Genomic DNA, 17,088 nt, shown 5'->3' with positions numbered 1-17,088 from the left:
GAACAGGTAGGATCAAAGACTCCCTACCTCCAACTTACTTCCAATGTCCTGAAATCTCCATATTTCACATAGACCGTCTTGATGCCATTGAATGCAAGCTCCAGTTCCTTTAGGGCTGGAAATGAGTGAAAGATATCTACATGGGAACAGAAAGAGAGAGTCTTGAGCTTGTAAAGATTTAAAGAGAAAGACGCTGACCACTCACTGAGCTTGCGCAGGGGAAGGCCAGGTGCTGTGGAAGATGCTTTATACCTCAGACCTCAAATCTCCAACCTTAGGGCTGGAGAGATGGCTTGGGGGTTAAGAGAGTTTACAGCTCTTACAGAGGACCAGAGTTTAGTTCCCAGCATCCACACTGGGTAGTTTCCAATTGCCTGTTACTCCAGCTCTGGGAGTTCACCAATTACTTCTCCTGGCTTCTATGGGTACTTGCATCATGTACTCTCTCTCTCTCTCTCTCTCTCTCTCTCTCTCTCTCTCACACACACACACACACACACCACATATGCACATACAACACAATTACAAATAAAATAATCTTTTAGAAAATTCTAAATCTCTTAACCACACACACTAACAGGAATTGTGATTTTTCGTTCTGCAGCTGAGGAAATGAGGCACAGGCAGCTAAACGACTCGTTAGAAGTAAGATTGCTGGTAAGTGGGGAAACTAAGTCTGCTCACATGCAAAGCCCATTCAAAAATGATCTATGTTTTTTTTTTTTTCTTCCCAATCCAGGGATCAGCCCCAGGGCCTGTGCCTGCCAGGCCGACTCTGTACCACTGACACTCCTAGACAATCTGTCATTTCTCAATAGAGAGGCCAACATGCCCATCCCAAAATGGTCAAACATCACAGGAAAAAGTGTCCTTCAATCCCAACACTTAGTGTCAACTGCTAAAGTTCCATGTATATACCTCATATTTTATGTTTGGAAATACAGTTTTTCCCAAGCATGGAATACATCTACATTGTGGCTTTTCTCTTTTAACAGTATGACTTGAAGATTATTCCATGTTAAAACAGAATTGTCCAATATCTTAGTTACCTTCCAGTATAGACATGGCCTAGTTGAACCCTTTTCTATCGGTAGCATTTAGTCTATGTGGGTAAGAGGTAATCAAAGACTTTCTCTCGGGTGATAACTGGACAGAGGGCTCCACTCTCTAGTCCTGTTTCCCTGGTAACCTGAAACATGCTATGGTAACTGTTGCTTGTGGTAAAAATGATTGCAGATGGGTAAATTCTGTCTGGACCAGGAGAAAGGATAAGTCATAAACACCCAGAGGGGGTGCTTCTTGCTAAGGGGTGACTCTGTAATCGGACGTGTCCTTCTGGGGATGCTGCAACCTACACACCTATGGGATGTCACCGTGGTCGATGAGATTTCTAAGCAAGGGCAATTCCTGCATTCACTCAATGATAGTTTCTGGCCTGTACCCAGTGACACTTGGCTAGTGGGCAGCCACAGGGACGCCTGAAGCTGTGCAACTGGTGCATAGTTTAGAATCATTTAGAACCTTCTAAGCCAGTTTGTGTGCTGTGCAGCCTTCAAAAGCCTGTGAGTCAACGTTCAGTAAAGTTTAGTAAGAGACTGTCTAGTGGGAGTCCCCTTGTGTAACTGTAAACTATATTCTTAGAAATGAACTACTAAAGGCTGTAGCTATTTCAATTTTTTAAAAGATAGATTTACTTATTTTTATCTACCTATCTAACGTACGTGTGCCTGCATGACTTCATGTGCACTGAGTGTGTGCAGAAGCCAATGGAGGCTGGAAGAGGGCATCAGACCCTTTGAAATGGAGTTACAAGTGGTTGGTGCTGTCCCCATAGGTGCTAGAAACAGAACCTGGGTCTTTTGCAAGAGCAGCAAATGCTCTTAACAGCTAAGCTAGCTCTCCAGCCATGTTCTTTTTTCTCCAGCCGTGTTTTAAATTTTAAGAGATACTACCAAATTACCTCCAAGGTGTCACAGCAATTTCTTATGATTTACTTCCACCAGGAGTATCCACTTCCACCCCAGTGCAGGCTATTATTAGGCTTTTCCATGCTTCTGATATTTGATGGACATAAAATAGTATCCTGGTATTGTTTTCGTTATCAATGGGTCTGAACATCTTGCCACATGCCCTTTGACCTGTTTATGCCATGGCACCTCCTATCGGACTATACTTCCTTCTAAGGCCGGGATCTCAGTAGATGCTTCTCTCGTAGCTCCCCTCAAACTCACTGAGACAAGCCACTTCCAGAACTGTCTCTGAGTAGTCCCTTGATTCATCCCTTTCCTTATCTCCCCGCAGGCTGCCAAGCCCTGTGGTTCCCGCCACTTTCCCAAATCACTTTCTCAATCCTCCTCGCTCCGCCTGTCTCAGGCTCATCCCCCCTCCCAGGGAGAACTGAACTGAGCATGGAAAACCGAGGTCTCTTGATCTCCATTTTTCTCTTTTAGGATCCACCCTTCCTGACTGAGCATCTAGCCCCCGTCCTCCTCCTCACGCATCCCTTGGGAGAAATCGTCCTGACCAGGCAGTACCTTCCCACAGCAGCCCCTCAAGCCAAAATACCTTTACTCATTTTTTCCTGTCAATTTTTTCCTGTGTGTGTGTGTGTGTGTGTGTGTGTGTGTGTGTGTGTGTGTGTGTGTGTTTGTACACTCACAAGTGTCAGAGGACAAATTTTTTAGGAGATGGTTCCCTTCTTCTATTAGGTCACCAAGTTTGGCAGCAGGTGCTTTAACCCATTGGGCCATTGTGTGGGACTGGCTTATTTATTTTTTGGTCCTATCTTAGGTGCTTTTTCTTAGGTTTTCCTGACTTTATGGCCTGGGTTAATACTCCCCATGAATGCTTAACTAGTATGCCCTGATTTCCCTGTGCCATTGCTTACATGTACCCTGCTTTTGACTCTAAGCCCATCTTTCCTGCCAAATCATATGGGCATGCTTCTTTCTAAAGGCCATACCGCCCAGGCACCAGCAGGGGTCGCTGCAGATTTGCTGAATTACTAAGAGGCCTTTTCTCTCCCTGGAGTTTGCAAGCTAGTCTACATGGTTGGGGGAGAGGATTCTCAGTGTTTATGGAAAGGCGTGCCAGCTCACAGAGAAACACAGTGAGTGACAGCACAGGGCCAGAGTGGAGATCTGCGTTCCCTCCAGCCACTCTACAAGAGATGAGAGGCCCACCACAGGTGGACGGACAGACAGATCCTAACACGAGTGATCTGTGGGCCAGGAGGACAGCTTCTAAGAAGAGAAAGCTCACCTAAAGGTAGCAGGTTTTCAGAGGCATTGATATAAATCACAGATGTAAAATGTTTGAAGTCCTTTTCCTTGGCCTGTTGGAAAACATTCCAGAGAAACACCGGGTTAGTTCCCCAGCCAGGAGCCCCACGAAACACCAGAGCAGCTGCCAAGAGGATGCTGAGGCATTCTTCGTGCAAGGGCTATGAGGACTTTCCTGTTTACTTTCTTCTACCTGAAATACTTCAAACTTATCGAAAAGCACCATGAGTGATACTTCGAAGAAACGGCCAAGCATGATCCAATTCTAAACTGTCTACCCTTCAAAGAAACCATCAGAAGACTTATGACCTCCGTCACCAGGCCCTCCATGGGTCCCCTCGATCCCATACCTCTTGGGGATCCCACACCTTGCTCTTGATTTTTATGTATATTACATATACACATACGTTTATATCCATCAATTATATGGGGTTATTTGCACGTTTTTAAAAACTGTACATTTATATTACGGTAAAGTGTGCCTTTTTTACTCAAGAGTATGTCTTTGAGACTTACATGAGCTGCATGCAGCTCTTTGGAGGTTAATCTGTGTTGATACACACACAGGTCCAACTTATCTATCCACTTGAATTCCTTGCTTGAGTGTATGACATGTTATTTCTTTCTAGTGGGTACACAGTCTGTTTCACGATTTCCATCATTACAAACAATGGTGTTGCGCACATTCTTGGACACTCCTCTTCCTCCTCCTCCTCTTCCTCCTCCTCCTCCTCCTCCTCGTAAGAGCTTCTCTACCCCTGCCATATGGTAAATGCTGTGACGGGAACTCCACACAAGGAATTACACTTTACCATGGCCAAACTCCCTGACCCGTTCACACCATGTTCTGTGCCCTAGTCTCAAGATCAGATTCCTAAGGTAAGTTTTCTAATTCATACGAATACCAAATTTATAGCAAATTTGTGTATGGATATTGTTTCTGCCTGGTGAGTCCTTGTCTGCCCTTCACTCCTCCCCTTTTTCTACATAACCAATTTCTAGTTCCCAGGGACTATGGGAGTGCTTTACACAAACCAGAGCATCCGGGTGCCCCGTCACGGCTTGGCTGCTGGCCTCACCTTGGAGAACTTCATGCCGCTCACGTTGATAGTGCAGAGGTCGGCTGGCTTCGCCACACAGTGGTGCTTCAGCTGGAACCCCAAGGCCCCAACAAAACATAGTGAGTCCGGCTGTTCTGCGGAGTGCTTTCTCACTGGGCACTCTCCTGAACTTGCCATGTGTTTTCTTGTGCATTCATTCATCCACTCACCAAGTGTTAACTGAGTACAACTTTGGGCTGTGAACCATACCAACTATATTAACAAACTTCTGTTTAACCCTAGCTGAACCCCCACTTTGGTGTAAGTAGTAGCTCTTATTACTTATTAGGTGTGTTAAAGCTCTCTTTTCCAGTATTACTTAGGTGAAGGGTTTACTTCCCCCTTTTAATGAGGTTAAAAGACAGAAGGCACCTTGCCTGAGGCCGCCTTGCCTGAGGCCCTATGGCTAGAACGTGATGGGTCTATGATATGGATTCACTTTGTAATCATCAAACTATGTACTTTTGTCTGCCTTATGCCACTGTACAGAGTGAAAAGGGTTAGGATCAGATATCAGCTTCAGAATAGCTCCTCGCTTAATGCTGTGCAGTCCTACCCATTACGGTCCATCCTATATGGTGCCCATTAGGAAGAGATTCTAATCAGACTCAGGAGACAGTGGGGAAGCAGCAGGTGCCCCCCCCCCCGACTCCTTCACAGAGCGCCCACTTAGTGAGAAGCCAAATGGCAAGTACTTAGAATTGTAATGATTATTTTATGGGAGAAGTTCAGGAACCCCTGGGATATGGAAACAGGGGGACCCCGACCCTAGCCTTAAAGAGAGGAAACATTTGCTTGAAGTGGCTTTTCCAACCGATAGCTAAGGGCTGAGCAGATGATGCTATAAAGTGGGCAGGGAGCGTGAAGGCCTCCTGGGCAGAAGGCAAGGTGATTTTAGAGAGGGAGTTGTGAGACCATGCGGATCCACACTGGCTCTGAGCAAGAGCTCGGGTTAAGTAGGGGCTGACAGCAGTCTCATAAACATCAGTATGTCTGACCTACTTAGAAAGGATAAGAACACAGAAAAGACCAACGAGCCAGATGTTGTTGACAACCTTTCCAATAAACACTCATCTACATCGCCCCTGTGAGAGAACACTAAGGTCATTTACCTTCCTTAAAGTGGACATGTCCTCATTGCAGCCCCAAGAACAAGTCTTAACCTGTCCCAGCCAACTGTCAAGGCCTCATTCCTCCAACCAACAACTGGATGTGCAGGTCAGGCCAAGGAGATGCTGGCTGCTGAGAGTAGAAGTCGGTGACCAGTTTAAGAATGCCTTCTATTTCTTTCTTTCGTTCTTTCTTTCTTTCTTTCTTTCTTTCTTTCTTTCTTTCTTTCTTTCTTTCTTTTCCCAAGACAGGCTTTCTCTGTGTATCCCTGGCTGTCCTGGACTCTTTGTAGATCAGGCTGGCCTCAAACTCACAGAGATCTTCCTGCCTCTGCCTCTCCAAATGCTGGGATTAAAGGCGTGCGCCACCACACCCAGTTTGGATGCCCTTTCTTCTAAAGACAGGCATGGTACAGTGGCAACTCTTTCTCTACCTCTGGATGTTGTCCTCTGTGTGTGAGTGTGATGATCAGAATTTCTGAAGCCATTTTTGAATGATGAAGGGGGTCAGCCCAAGAGGAAAAGTCAGCATGCTGAGAATGACAGCACAGAAAGACAGGAGGAGGCTGACCGTTATGTAATGGATCCTAAGCAATGTCTTGGGCATATGTGTGAAATAGAAGCATTCCAGATTGTTGTTTTTGTTACTATTATTATTATTATTATTATTATTATTATTATTATTATTATTATTATCAGGAGCATGTGGGAATGTGTACATGTGTGCATGTACCATATCATACATATGAAAGTTAGAGGACAACTTTTGGGAGTTGGTTCTTTCCTTCTACCCCCCTTCCTGGAGCAGGAACTCAGGTTGTCTGGCTTTGTACAACAAAAGCTTTTACCCACTCAGCCATCTCCGTGACCCAAAAGAAACACGTTCTAATTGGTTTGAGCTAGTTTGAGAGTTACATAGTTAGTTCAATAAGAGACGATGGTGGCCCAGTAAAGACTTGTGGCAGGAGCCAGGTGGTGACACACGCCTTTACTTTAATCCCAGCCCTTGGGAGACAGAGGCAGGTGGATCTCTGTGAGTTTTGAGGCCAGCCTGGTCTACAGAGTAAGTTCCGGAACAGCCAGGGATACACAGAGAAACACTATCTTGAAAAACAAAACAAAACAAAAAATTGTAGCGGGAGATGGAAGGAAGAGGAAGGTAGACTTGATGATTGTTGAACAGAACTACCAGGACTTGGTCAAGGCAGGAGTGTGGACAGAGGGCAAGAGGCAGGTATAACATACAGCCCCAGGTTACGGTCTTGGTGACTAGTTAGCTTGTGCTAACACAGAGGTAATATAACCCCAAATGATGTGTTTGGAGATGTGCGGTCCATGGGTTGTGTTCAGTGGTACAGTCTGAGGTGCCGGCGAACTGACAGGCAGCATAGAGATGCCCTACTCTGAAAAGCGGTCTCATTGTCTCTCCTATCCAAAGCAGCAATGCAGGCAGCAAACCATGACAATTAAATGTGGAAGCTCACACGGACAGCCGTCCCCTACAACTTCTGGAAACACTAGGATGCGAAAACAGGGACATTCAAGTGCCTCATTTGTAATCCAAAAAATTAACTGTGCTTCATATGCCCGCGTGTTTTCCTTTATGTCTGATCACCACTTGTGTGTCTGACACCTGTGGAAGTTAGAAGAGAGCTTCAGATCCCTAGGAACTGGAGTTGCAGAAACCTTAAACTTCCCTGTGAAGGCTGAGAACTAAACCTGGGTATTATGGAAGAGCAGCTAATGTTCTCAACCACTGAGCCATCAGCCCTCAAATCCATCATTTAAAATGGTGTAGTATTCATTTAAACCTATGTATATCCTCCTATATGCTTCAAACCATTTCTGCGTTATTGATAATACCTAATAAAATGTACAAATAATATGTAAATAGTTGTTATACCATATAGTTTAAGGAATGGTAATATAAAAGTATGCACATGTGTAGTACAGAGAAAAGGGTTGCTTTTTTTTTTTTTTTTTTGAGACAGGGTTTCTTTGTATGTAGCCTTGGCTGTCCTGGACTCACTTTGTAGACCAGGCTGGCCTCGAACTCACAGTGATCTGCCTGCCTCTTCCTCCCTGAGTGATGGGATTAAAGATACATTCAACCACACCTAGCTTTTGCTTTTTTTTTTTTTCCAGACGTTTCGGTTTGTAGCTGTTTGAATCTGTGGACAAGGAATGGTGGATATACAGGGCCAATTGCATTTAGAAATGAGGAGGGGGAAAGAACACTGCAGTGAGACAGTCCGCCCCACCTCAGTGCTGCGCTTTCAGTCCTCTGTCCTCTCAGGGAAGAGTGGTCATCACAGTGAAACCAAGCCCACAGGCTCTGAGGAAAGCTTGTGCTGCTCAGTGAGGTGAGGTGGAGCCAAGCTTGTTCTCTTGCAGCCTCTGATATGCATCTCTTGGGGCTCACGAGCAGAATGTGGGAACAAGTGGGGCTGCCAGCATTCTACTCTGGGAGCAGTGCGAACCCACCCTGCCTATTAATATTAATCTGCAAATCCATCTTGCTTTGCAAAGCTACTGAAGCATTGCACGGAGCAGATGTGAAACTACCTGGCTGCTCTCCAGGCCAGCACCCCGCTCTCCTCAGAGAGGCTGCCTCAGGCCGGGAGGCCTCCTGCTTCCAGGCAGATACTAAAACCAAAGCATGAAGGCTTACGGCTTCAAGAGAGTGGGACCTCCCTGGACCCACTGGATCCTGGAGAAGTCGCTCCAGGGTAGAGCACAGCATGGCACACAGGAATCTCTCACTCCACCTTGGCACTGGCACGGGACCCCCTATTTACCCTTGATTCCTGAAACACTAGGCTTTCTGACTCACATAAAATCATTCACTTCATAAAGTATCTTTTTCTTTTGGAGCCAGGGTCTCCATATGAGAACTCACAGAGACCCACCTGCCTCTGCCTCCCAAGTACAGAGATTAAAGGTGTGTGCCACCATGTCTGGCCATTGTACACAATATATAAAGGTATAGGTTTTAGAGTCAGTAGATGGGGATCTAATTATGGTCTGGTGTTTTACTAGCTGTATATGGGGCCTCTTTTACCCCTAATCGACTAGTAGCAACAATATAATAACAATGGAAACACTGGGTCTAGCTCACAAGGTGTGTGTAAAGGCTTCACATGTTAAAGGAAGTTTCCAGGGTTCTTTCATCACCAGCCACGCTCAGTTTGCCATCATCACTCTCATTGTTTGGAGTGAGATAGGACTAGTGGGTCCTGGGCAAGACAAGTCCTTGCCCCGAGTGAGACTAGAGCAAAAAAATGGGGGAGGGGGTTCCTCATTCCTCCCCTCCCCGCCTTAGATAATGCTGCCAGCCACTCGGGAATGCGTTTACTCTCACCAGAAAAGCCCGGTCCAAGACGTGTCCAAGGATGTCTGCATGGCTATCCCGCCGAGATACTTTCTTCAGCCCAGTATCAAAGGAAACCTTCTTCAGGTTTTCCTGACCTTCTTTGGATCCCTTAGCCACACCCTTCTTCATGCTGCCTTTCCGAGTCACTAACCAGTGTCCTTGGCCTGTGGGGAAGAATGGAACAGTGAGAGAGGGAGGAAAAAGATTAACCAGGCATGATGGTGCACATCTTTATCCCAGCACTCATTCATTCAGAGGCAGAGGCAGGCAGAGCTCTGTCAACTCATGGCCAGCTTGAACAAAGTGAGTCCAGGATAGCCAGGGCTACATAGAGGAACCCTGTCTAGAAAAAAAAAAAAAAAAGACTATGAAGTTCATAGTAAGTCATTTTAAATCACGAAGACATCCTATAATCTGCTCTTTTTCACATTCGCAATTAATCTACTCATGGCATTAATTGCAATCTGTAGCTTTATTATTTATTTACTCATGTGTTGCTCACTTTCCCCTCTGGAATAGCAACTGTCCAGCAGCAGGGGCCTTGTCTGACTAACTCATCTTCATGTCCTGACGGCTTGCACAGAGCTCACCACCACGACAGCTGCTAAACGAATGGCCTCGTGAAGCCACATAATCATCTGTCTAGACGTCTGTGGACATCTGTTTTGTACCAAGGGCTGGGGTTATGGGAATGAATACAACAGGAGCCCTGACCCCCAGAGTTCAGTGGTATCTGAGGTGCTGTGGAAGCCAGGGAAGCGACCAGCATGAAGTAGATCTAGTTACAGCTGAAGGAATTCACTAGATAAGGATTGACACTGTGAAAGTCTAGGAGAGGGGAGAGCAGCAACAGCAGCAGCAGCAACAACAACAAACATACAAACCCCACAAGTGTGAAAGACCTGGGTGACACAGCACAGCGCAGCTGTAGGGTCCAGGCTGGGGCCACGGGCTCTGGCCTGCAGCAGCTCCTAGCCCTGCTGCCAGGGCTTGGCCCCACACTGGACCACTGCTGCCAGTCCAGCCTGTTCCAGTCTCATGTGAGGCACTTTTCTACTTCTGATGTGGACCAGGCAGTCTGGTACCTCACCACCAGAGGCTGCCTTACCCGTGACATAGACTCCTTGACTCACTCTTCATACCCCTGACTCCTGAAGACAACAGTATGAGCTGGTGTGAAAAATCTAAGTGGTCAAGAGGAAAGGCCCAGATGTGCCAGGAGGTCAGTGTGAGATGAAGGGGTCAGGAGAGGCAGACCATAAAAAGTGCTGAAGCCAAACAGCCTGGTAACGATATAGGCTTTTAGCAGAAAGGAGGAACGATCGAGGGAGGGTTTGCTTGTTTGTTTTTTCTTTATGATTTTTCATTTTAAGATAATTTTATACTTAAAGAAAAGTTGAAAAACTGGTACAAATAGCCACATGGGCTTCACCCGGCTTCCTTTCTGTTCTGGTCTTATGTAACAGCCACACAATTACTGTAACTGAGCCATTAGCATTGATGCAACATCAGCTACTGTCAGGCTTCTTTGAGATCTGCCAGATTCCTGATTAATATCTTCCCCCTCCCAAGCCCCCATCCCAGGATCCAGGCCAGGATCTCACATCACATGCCACTGGCATGGATCCAGCTGGAGGGATAGTCCTCTGTTCCTCTTTACCCTTCAGCGGGCTTGACGCTTGTGAAGCGTCCATGTCGGGTAAATACCAAATGTTAAGATATTCAAGATAAGATATCTCCGAGTGTGGACTTATCTGATGATTTCCGATGATCAGAATGAGGCTTTGAACTTGGCAACAGAAACAGTGCCTTGCTCTATGCTCCATTTCCAGGAACTCACTATGTGTTATTTCTGGTGGTGGTCACTTGTTTTGAGACAGGTTCTCGCATGCATCCCTGGCTGGCCTCAAACCCACAATCCTTCTGCCCCAGCCTCCTGAGTGCTAGGGTTGTAGGAGGGTACTGGCATACAACACACTGATGCTACAGTGTTTATTCTATGTGTGTGTGTGTGTGTGTGATATGCTACATGGTATGTGAGAGCATGTTCACATGTGTGTTCGGCTGTGCATGTAGAAGCCAGAGAGACATGTGTCTCTGTTACCCTCCACCATGTCCCCTTGACACAGTGTGTCTTGTGAATTGAAAGCTCACAATTTCAGCTATGCTGGCCAGCCAGCAAACCCCAGAAATCTTCCTGTCTTTGCCCCTAATTCTGGGGTGACAGGCATATATGCCCATGCCCAGCTTTTACATGGCTGCTGGGAATGGGTCCTCACACTTGCTGCAAGTGCCCCTCCCTACTGAACCACCTCCGCAGGCCCCCAGCTCCCAGGACCCCAGCTCCCAGGACCCCAGCCCCCCAGGACCCCAGCCCCCCAGGACCCCAGCTCCCCAGCCTTACGGTGCTGATTTTGGTTACTCATTCAGAACAGGGTCTACTTGATTTCACTACTGAGAAGTTCCTATTTTTATCTTTGTTATTAATAACTATACCTAGAACGTTGTTCAAATGTCTCATTTCTCTTGATTCTACCTGCTTCCTGTTTGATCCCAAATAGCTGTGTGTCAGCTTCCCTGTGCTATAATCCATAATTGTTTAAACACTGTGTGCCTCTGTGACAGTATTTTGTGATGAGGTGATGTTAGTAAGAGAGGCACAGGATAACACAGGTGGCCTTACCTGACTCTGAGCTGAAAAACTTAAGGAACAAGCCCTGAGATTTCCCAGAGGAAAAAGAAGTCCTCCTTCAAGACTACAATGGTGGCAGTGGTACCTTTAATTCTAGCATTCCAGGTCAGAGGCAGGCAGATCTTTGTGAGTTTAAGGCTAACTCGTCTACATAGTGAGTTCTAGGATGGCCAGGAATGCCTAGAGAGATTCAGTTTCAAAAGGGGGGGGGGAGGGCAATGGGCTAGGATGTAGCTCAGTGATAGAACACACTTCCGCAGTTTGTGCAAAGCACTGGGCTTCATCCTCACCATCAGGAAACAAGCAAACACACACACACACACTCCAGAATCAGCTTTTCCTCAGCAGTTACCTAAAGCCTCTATAGCCACATAAGCCAATTCCTAGTCTATCTTTTCACCTGCTCAATTTGTCTGTTTGCCTGTCTGTCTGTCCGTCCATCCATCCATCCATCCATCCACCTACCTACCTTCTACTAGCCTTACTTCTTTAACGAACCCTGACTGACATATTATACAAATGTGGGTTTTATCTGCAAAAAAAACATCACGGTGATGCTTTAATAGTGATTTTGTATTTCCCTCATGTCTTCTCTATTCGTTAATGAAATTTTTACCACAAGGAAAAGATGTTTCTTCTCTCCTACTTAAATGGTTATTTATATCATTATGGGCTCATGAATATTTCTTGCATGGTTTACAACCCAATCCTACCATTACTTATTTCCCTGTTTAGACTGTCCCAGATTTGGCTCTGTCATCTGGCTTCTGTGTCCTTTCAACCTGACATCAGGGTTTTTCCGAGCCCTTCTTTATGTTCTTGTACCACAGACGTTTAAGGCCCCAAGCTGAATTCTCCTTTCCTTGCCTCAGACCCGTGAACACCTATTTTTCTGGGAAGCTCTTACTCCTCTCATTGCAGAATAGTATTTAGAAACCAAGACCCAGGAAACAAGCATATTCTTCACTACTCCGACACTCCTTGCTCTCGGTGAGTATGCCAACCAACACATGCAGACAATGCCCCTCTTCCTCCTTCCTCTGTCTGTCTGTCTGTCTGTCTGTCTGTCTGTCTGTCTCTAACTCTGTCTGTTGGGTGGGAGGAGATAATGAGGGAAGGCAGGAGGGAGGGAGGGAGAGAAAGCATAAATCCATATTGATAGTTGAAGTGGAAGTTTCTGGTTTCTTTGAAGACTCAGTTGTGTCATGTGAATGTGTTTTTTTGTTTTGGTCCCAAGTGTGGGATGTGGGAATGTTTTTTCCATGACTGAAAACAGACTTGTGATCTTTGTTAGCTGAAAGCATTGCGTAAGAAAGCATGCAATGTTTTGCTGGAAGCTGTCTTGTATGAGGGGCATGGTTTTTTGTTTTGTTTTGTTTTGTTTGCCAGCTGAAAAACCTCCTTGTGTGGACTCTGAGAAGGTGTAAATAGAAGCCACAGGCAGTGAGACAATGCTTTTGCATCGCTATGCTTTGCAACGGTTCACATCACTTTGTTGGTCTTTGTTTTTCGACACTTCACTTTGCAAAGAGAATCACTTCAGAGAACTTCTCATGGCACTCTGGCTGAGTCTTGCCACTTCTGCTGGTTTTCCAAGACAGGGTTTCTCTGTGTAGCCTTCACTGTCCTGGACTCACTTTGTAGAGCAGGTTGGCCTTGAACTCACAGAGATTCACCTGCCTGTGCTTCTTTGAGTGCTGGGATTAAAGGTGCGTGCCACCATATCTGGCTCTGTGGCCCCCTTTATTTAAGGTTTTTTGTGTTTTAGGTTGCTGGAACTCAACTATGGCCTAAAAATATTAAGTGGAATTCCAGCAATAAAGAATAATTTTAAATAACTTATTCATTACAGCACATCGATATAATTATTCTATTTACTATTAACTGACTAGAACAGTTTTAACTCTGTATGTTAACCTCATACTATTCCTGGTTTATAAATTAAACCTTATCAGGTCTATATTTATGGGAAAATATACTATATATGTTTGTATAAACACATATATGGTTTCCCTTACTCATGCTTTAAGCATTGACTAGTCAGTGCCCCCACTGATGAAAAAGGAATATCTACAGCACAGCAGGCAACAAGTCACAAAACCAGGGGTTAAAGAAGGTGTACGTCTCTCTTGACCTACCCATCTCAAGCATCAGAGCTACCTAACTTCTCGACAGTGTTCCATTTATAAGGCTGTGCTCCTTCCAGAAGTCCCTGTTCCAGGGGAGTCTGTAACTAGATGGCTATTTGAAAAACTACCAGAGAAGTATTAGCATTTTCATTTAGGAGCTGAACGGAGTTTGATTAGTCACCCAATAAGAGAAATGAGAAGAAAGATGCATCACAGACTAAGGGGTCATAAGATGGTCTGTTGTAAAAAGTGGGAGGAGGGTAGGGCTTCATGAGTTGGGAGACTGTGGTTAGCTGGAGTGAAGGCTGGCACACTCAGAACAAATTGAAAGCTTTGGAAAAGAGCATCCCGGGAAAGACACATAAATAAAGGAAAGGGGCCGTGGCACAGATTCAGGGCCGGTTAGACTGTGAAGGACATGGAGCATCTCTGTAGGTGTCAGCAGTGGGAGGCCATTGACAGAAGTCACAGTGGATAGAAGCACACTGCAGAAGGCCCAATGAGGCTCCTGCAAAAAGGGGGTGGGGGACGGGACTGAGCAGCATAGGAGGAAATGAGGAAAACTCTGCAAGGCAGGGAGAGCCAAGGGTGGAGACAGGGCAGCAGCTGGAGAAGTCAGCTCACCTTCTTCCGGCATCCGAAGGAGACTTTTGGCTGGAAAGCAGTTGCTGAGGCAAGGATTGCCAGTGTCCATTTTGTACATTCCTGAAGACACCATCTCCCTGAGGGACAAAGGGGCAGGGGGAGAGTCAGAAGAGTGAAAAGGTTCAGGGGAGCCCTCCCCCCCCAGTGTCGTACGTGAGCCCACCAAGACCCCTGTGTCCTGTGCATCCTACGTCGGAGGACCACGAGGCTCTGCTTCAGAAACTGCTGTGAACAGAACAGGGAGGCAGAAACTGGGCTTTCCAGTTCAAACCAGTCCTGATTCAGCAGAATCCTAGATTAGACTCAGACCACCTGGTTTGAGTCCTGGTTCTGTCCTGCTATGTTGTTTAATAAGCAAGCTCCTCTACTCCCTGGGTCCCAGAGTCCTCATCTGGAAAGTGGGGGCAATGACCATACCTTCACAGAGGAGTGCGTTGGTCAAATGAGAAGGGCAGTTGTCGTTTTAACAGAGTTCAGAGTAAGGGGGGTAGGGCTCACATTTTAGGAAAAGTGTGGACTGGATGAATCTGGTTTGAGGGCTAAACTGAATTTACTGACAAGAGAGAAGAGCAAACGGTCCAAACAGAAAGCGCTACAGGACCGAGGGCATTGCGGCACCCGAGAAGAAACGGTCCATCTCAGGAAGAACTCTTGATCGTAAGGCTCAACAGGAAAGACAGTGCCTGCCCCTGAAGGGTATTTGCAATGAGGGGTAGGGGTGGGGGTGGGGGAGCTGTGGTCTCAAACTGTAGGTGACTGGGGAGACAAAGTCAGCTTCTGACCTTCACACAAGCGGTGACCAGAGCTGTGCTTGAGAAAGGGAGGGCTGAGGAATTGGTCCCAGTGCATGAGACTGGCACTGGGGACTGCAAGTAGGGGGTACCTACCAAACCAGTGCAAGTTAGGAGGGCCCCTTTAACACAGAGGGAGTAAACACCAGAACCACTCATTACCCTACAAGCTTGTAGGGCTGAGTGGACAGGGCTGACTAGGCTGGAAAGGGGAGGGCACAGATGCCAAGGACCTCAGAGAGCAGCTTTCAAGAGCAGGCCTGCCGGCCTTGGGCTCAGTGGCAGAGCACCTGTGTTTCATCTCCACCACAGCAAAAGCAAAATGCAAACAAACAAGAGCAATTAGGGCCTGTGGCTTTCCTGTGAGATCCCAGTCAGAGGGGAAAAGGAAGTGGGGGGTGGGTGGGTGGGGGGGACACAGGGGAGGAGAAGAGAAGCCAAACAAACAAACAAAACCCCAAAAAACAAAACCCAGAAACTGAAACAAGACTAGGAAGTAATTGTAGAGAAGTAAACAGGGCTGTGGAGGATGCCTGACCTGGAGAGCTGTCAAGTAAAGCAAGGCACCATAGAGCTCAGGGAAGTATCCGAGAGGAAGAACTGGGAAATCAGGTAAGGTGAAGACCTAACGCAGGCCTCGAGGAGCTAGCAGTCAGCTTCCAGGGAAGCGGAGAACTAAATACTGATGGACGGAAGAGTAGAGAGAGGGAGAGGGTGCAAAAGGCAAACACAAGGCTTCCAAAGGCTTCGGCTGCGAGATGACAGGAGAGGCAAGCAGTAAGGCAGAGTGGAGAGAAGAGGTGGGGACCTGGGCTGTGGGGTACAGGGAGTGAGTGTCCGGAGATGCCCTTACTCTATCTAGCCCCAGCCTCGGAGGGAAGGCGGCCACTACAGAGCATGGAGTCCGCGTGGTTCAGAGGCTGGTGAGAATGCTTACTTGTGTGGCCTTGGATACCTAAATTATATAGCATTTCACCATCCTGCCTCTGGGTCTCCCTCTGTGAAATGGGGACCTCTTCCATGGACCTGGTTTGATGATCTAATGAGAAAATGCCTATGGATGGGTTTAGGAAAGTAAGCAGCACTTGGCAAGCACGCAGTGATCGTTTTGTATGATGAGCACTACTGACAGGATGAGAAAGGCTCAGCGACACCTGTCACCAAGAGGGATGAGCAGGTTGGAAGAGGGGAGAACTAGAAAGAGGGGCAGCCTTACCTTATCTGGGAGCAAGGGTACACTGAGCCCAGGGGAGGGATTCCTCCACTGAGGGGAGGGGTGTGGAGACAGGGAAGGAAGGTTCCCTCAGGGACAGCTGCAATTAGGAAGACATTTTACATATCGTGACTGGCCCATTTGTCTACCACGTAAGGAAGAAAAAGAACATAAAGAAAATAATCTTTCACTTTCTGTCAGTTGTACATGTATGCACATGCATGTATACAGACAGAAACAGGTGCACATGCATGTATACAGACAGAAACGGGTGCACACGTATGAATATAGACAGAAATGTATGTACATGTATATATGCATACAGAAATGTATGCACGCATGTATACAGGCAGAAATTGGGAAGTGAGTATGGTTCTTCCTTCAGGGTCTGACTTGGGCATTTTAAATTTATTACTACCAACTTGCTACTGTCTTTAGAATAATTCCCCAGAGGAGTTGCCACCCCTAATCAGAGTTAAATTTATCACCTGTCACTCAGAAAACAGGAAGTTAAAAGGGCTGCAGAGTTCAGGAAAGATGAAGAAGAGCTTGACGCAGTAGCGCACTTGCCTGGCATGTGCAAGAGCTTAAGCTCAACCCCAGCACCACACACACACACACACACACACACACACACACACACTTGTATTTCTCATCTGTATCTATTCGTCTTTATCAGAGTGTGGTGCCAGACCTTGCAGAGACCTACATAAGTAGCTAAGCATGGCAAATACAGGTCTCTACAGGAGCTGGGC

General features: G+C 46.5%; 1 protein-coding gene and 1 long non-coding RNA gene across 4 annotated transcripts in view; one reads left to right on the top strand and one right to left on the bottom strand.

Moving 5' to 3' along the window:
* The window catches only part of LOC311593020, a 30,395-nt gene extending 29,512 nt beyond the window's left edge, over positions 1-883 (top strand). The window contains exons 4-5 of the long non-coding RNA XR_014777565.1: positions 605-657; positions 740-883. This is a non-coding gene — a long non-coding RNA (uncharacterized lncRNA). The remainder of the gene's footprint in view (positions 1-604; positions 658-739) is intronic.
* XRRA1 (X-ray radiation resistance associated 1) overlaps positions 1-17,088 on the bottom strand; it is a 67,348-nt gene that overhangs the window by 44,270 nt on the left and 5,990 nt on the right. For all 3 annotated transcript variants that reach the window (XM_084773985.1, XM_084773986.1, XM_084773987.1), the window contains exons 3-7: positions 14,309-14,406; positions 8,852-9,027; positions 4,361-4,432; positions 3,262-3,334; positions 39-136 (exon numbers count right to left, since the gene is read on the bottom strand). In XM_084773985.1, the coding sequence (XP_084630111.1) occupies positions 39-136; positions 3,262-3,334; positions 4,361-4,432; positions 8,852-9,027; positions 14,309-14,402 (513 nt within the window). In that variant the 5' untranslated portion in view covers positions 14,403-14,406. The remainder of the gene's footprint in view (positions 1-38; positions 137-3,261; positions 3,335-4,360; positions 4,433-8,851; positions 9,028-14,308; positions 14,407-17,088) is intronic.

Source organism: Acomys minous (genome assembly GCF_964271855.1).
Source record: "Acomys minous genome assembly, chromosome: 2".
Taxonomy (NCBI): domain Eukaryota; kingdom Metazoa; phylum Chordata; class Mammalia; order Rodentia; family Muridae; genus Acomys; species Acomys minous.
Note: the sequence above shows the minus strand (reverse complement) of the source record. Positions and strands in the feature narration are given on the sequence as shown.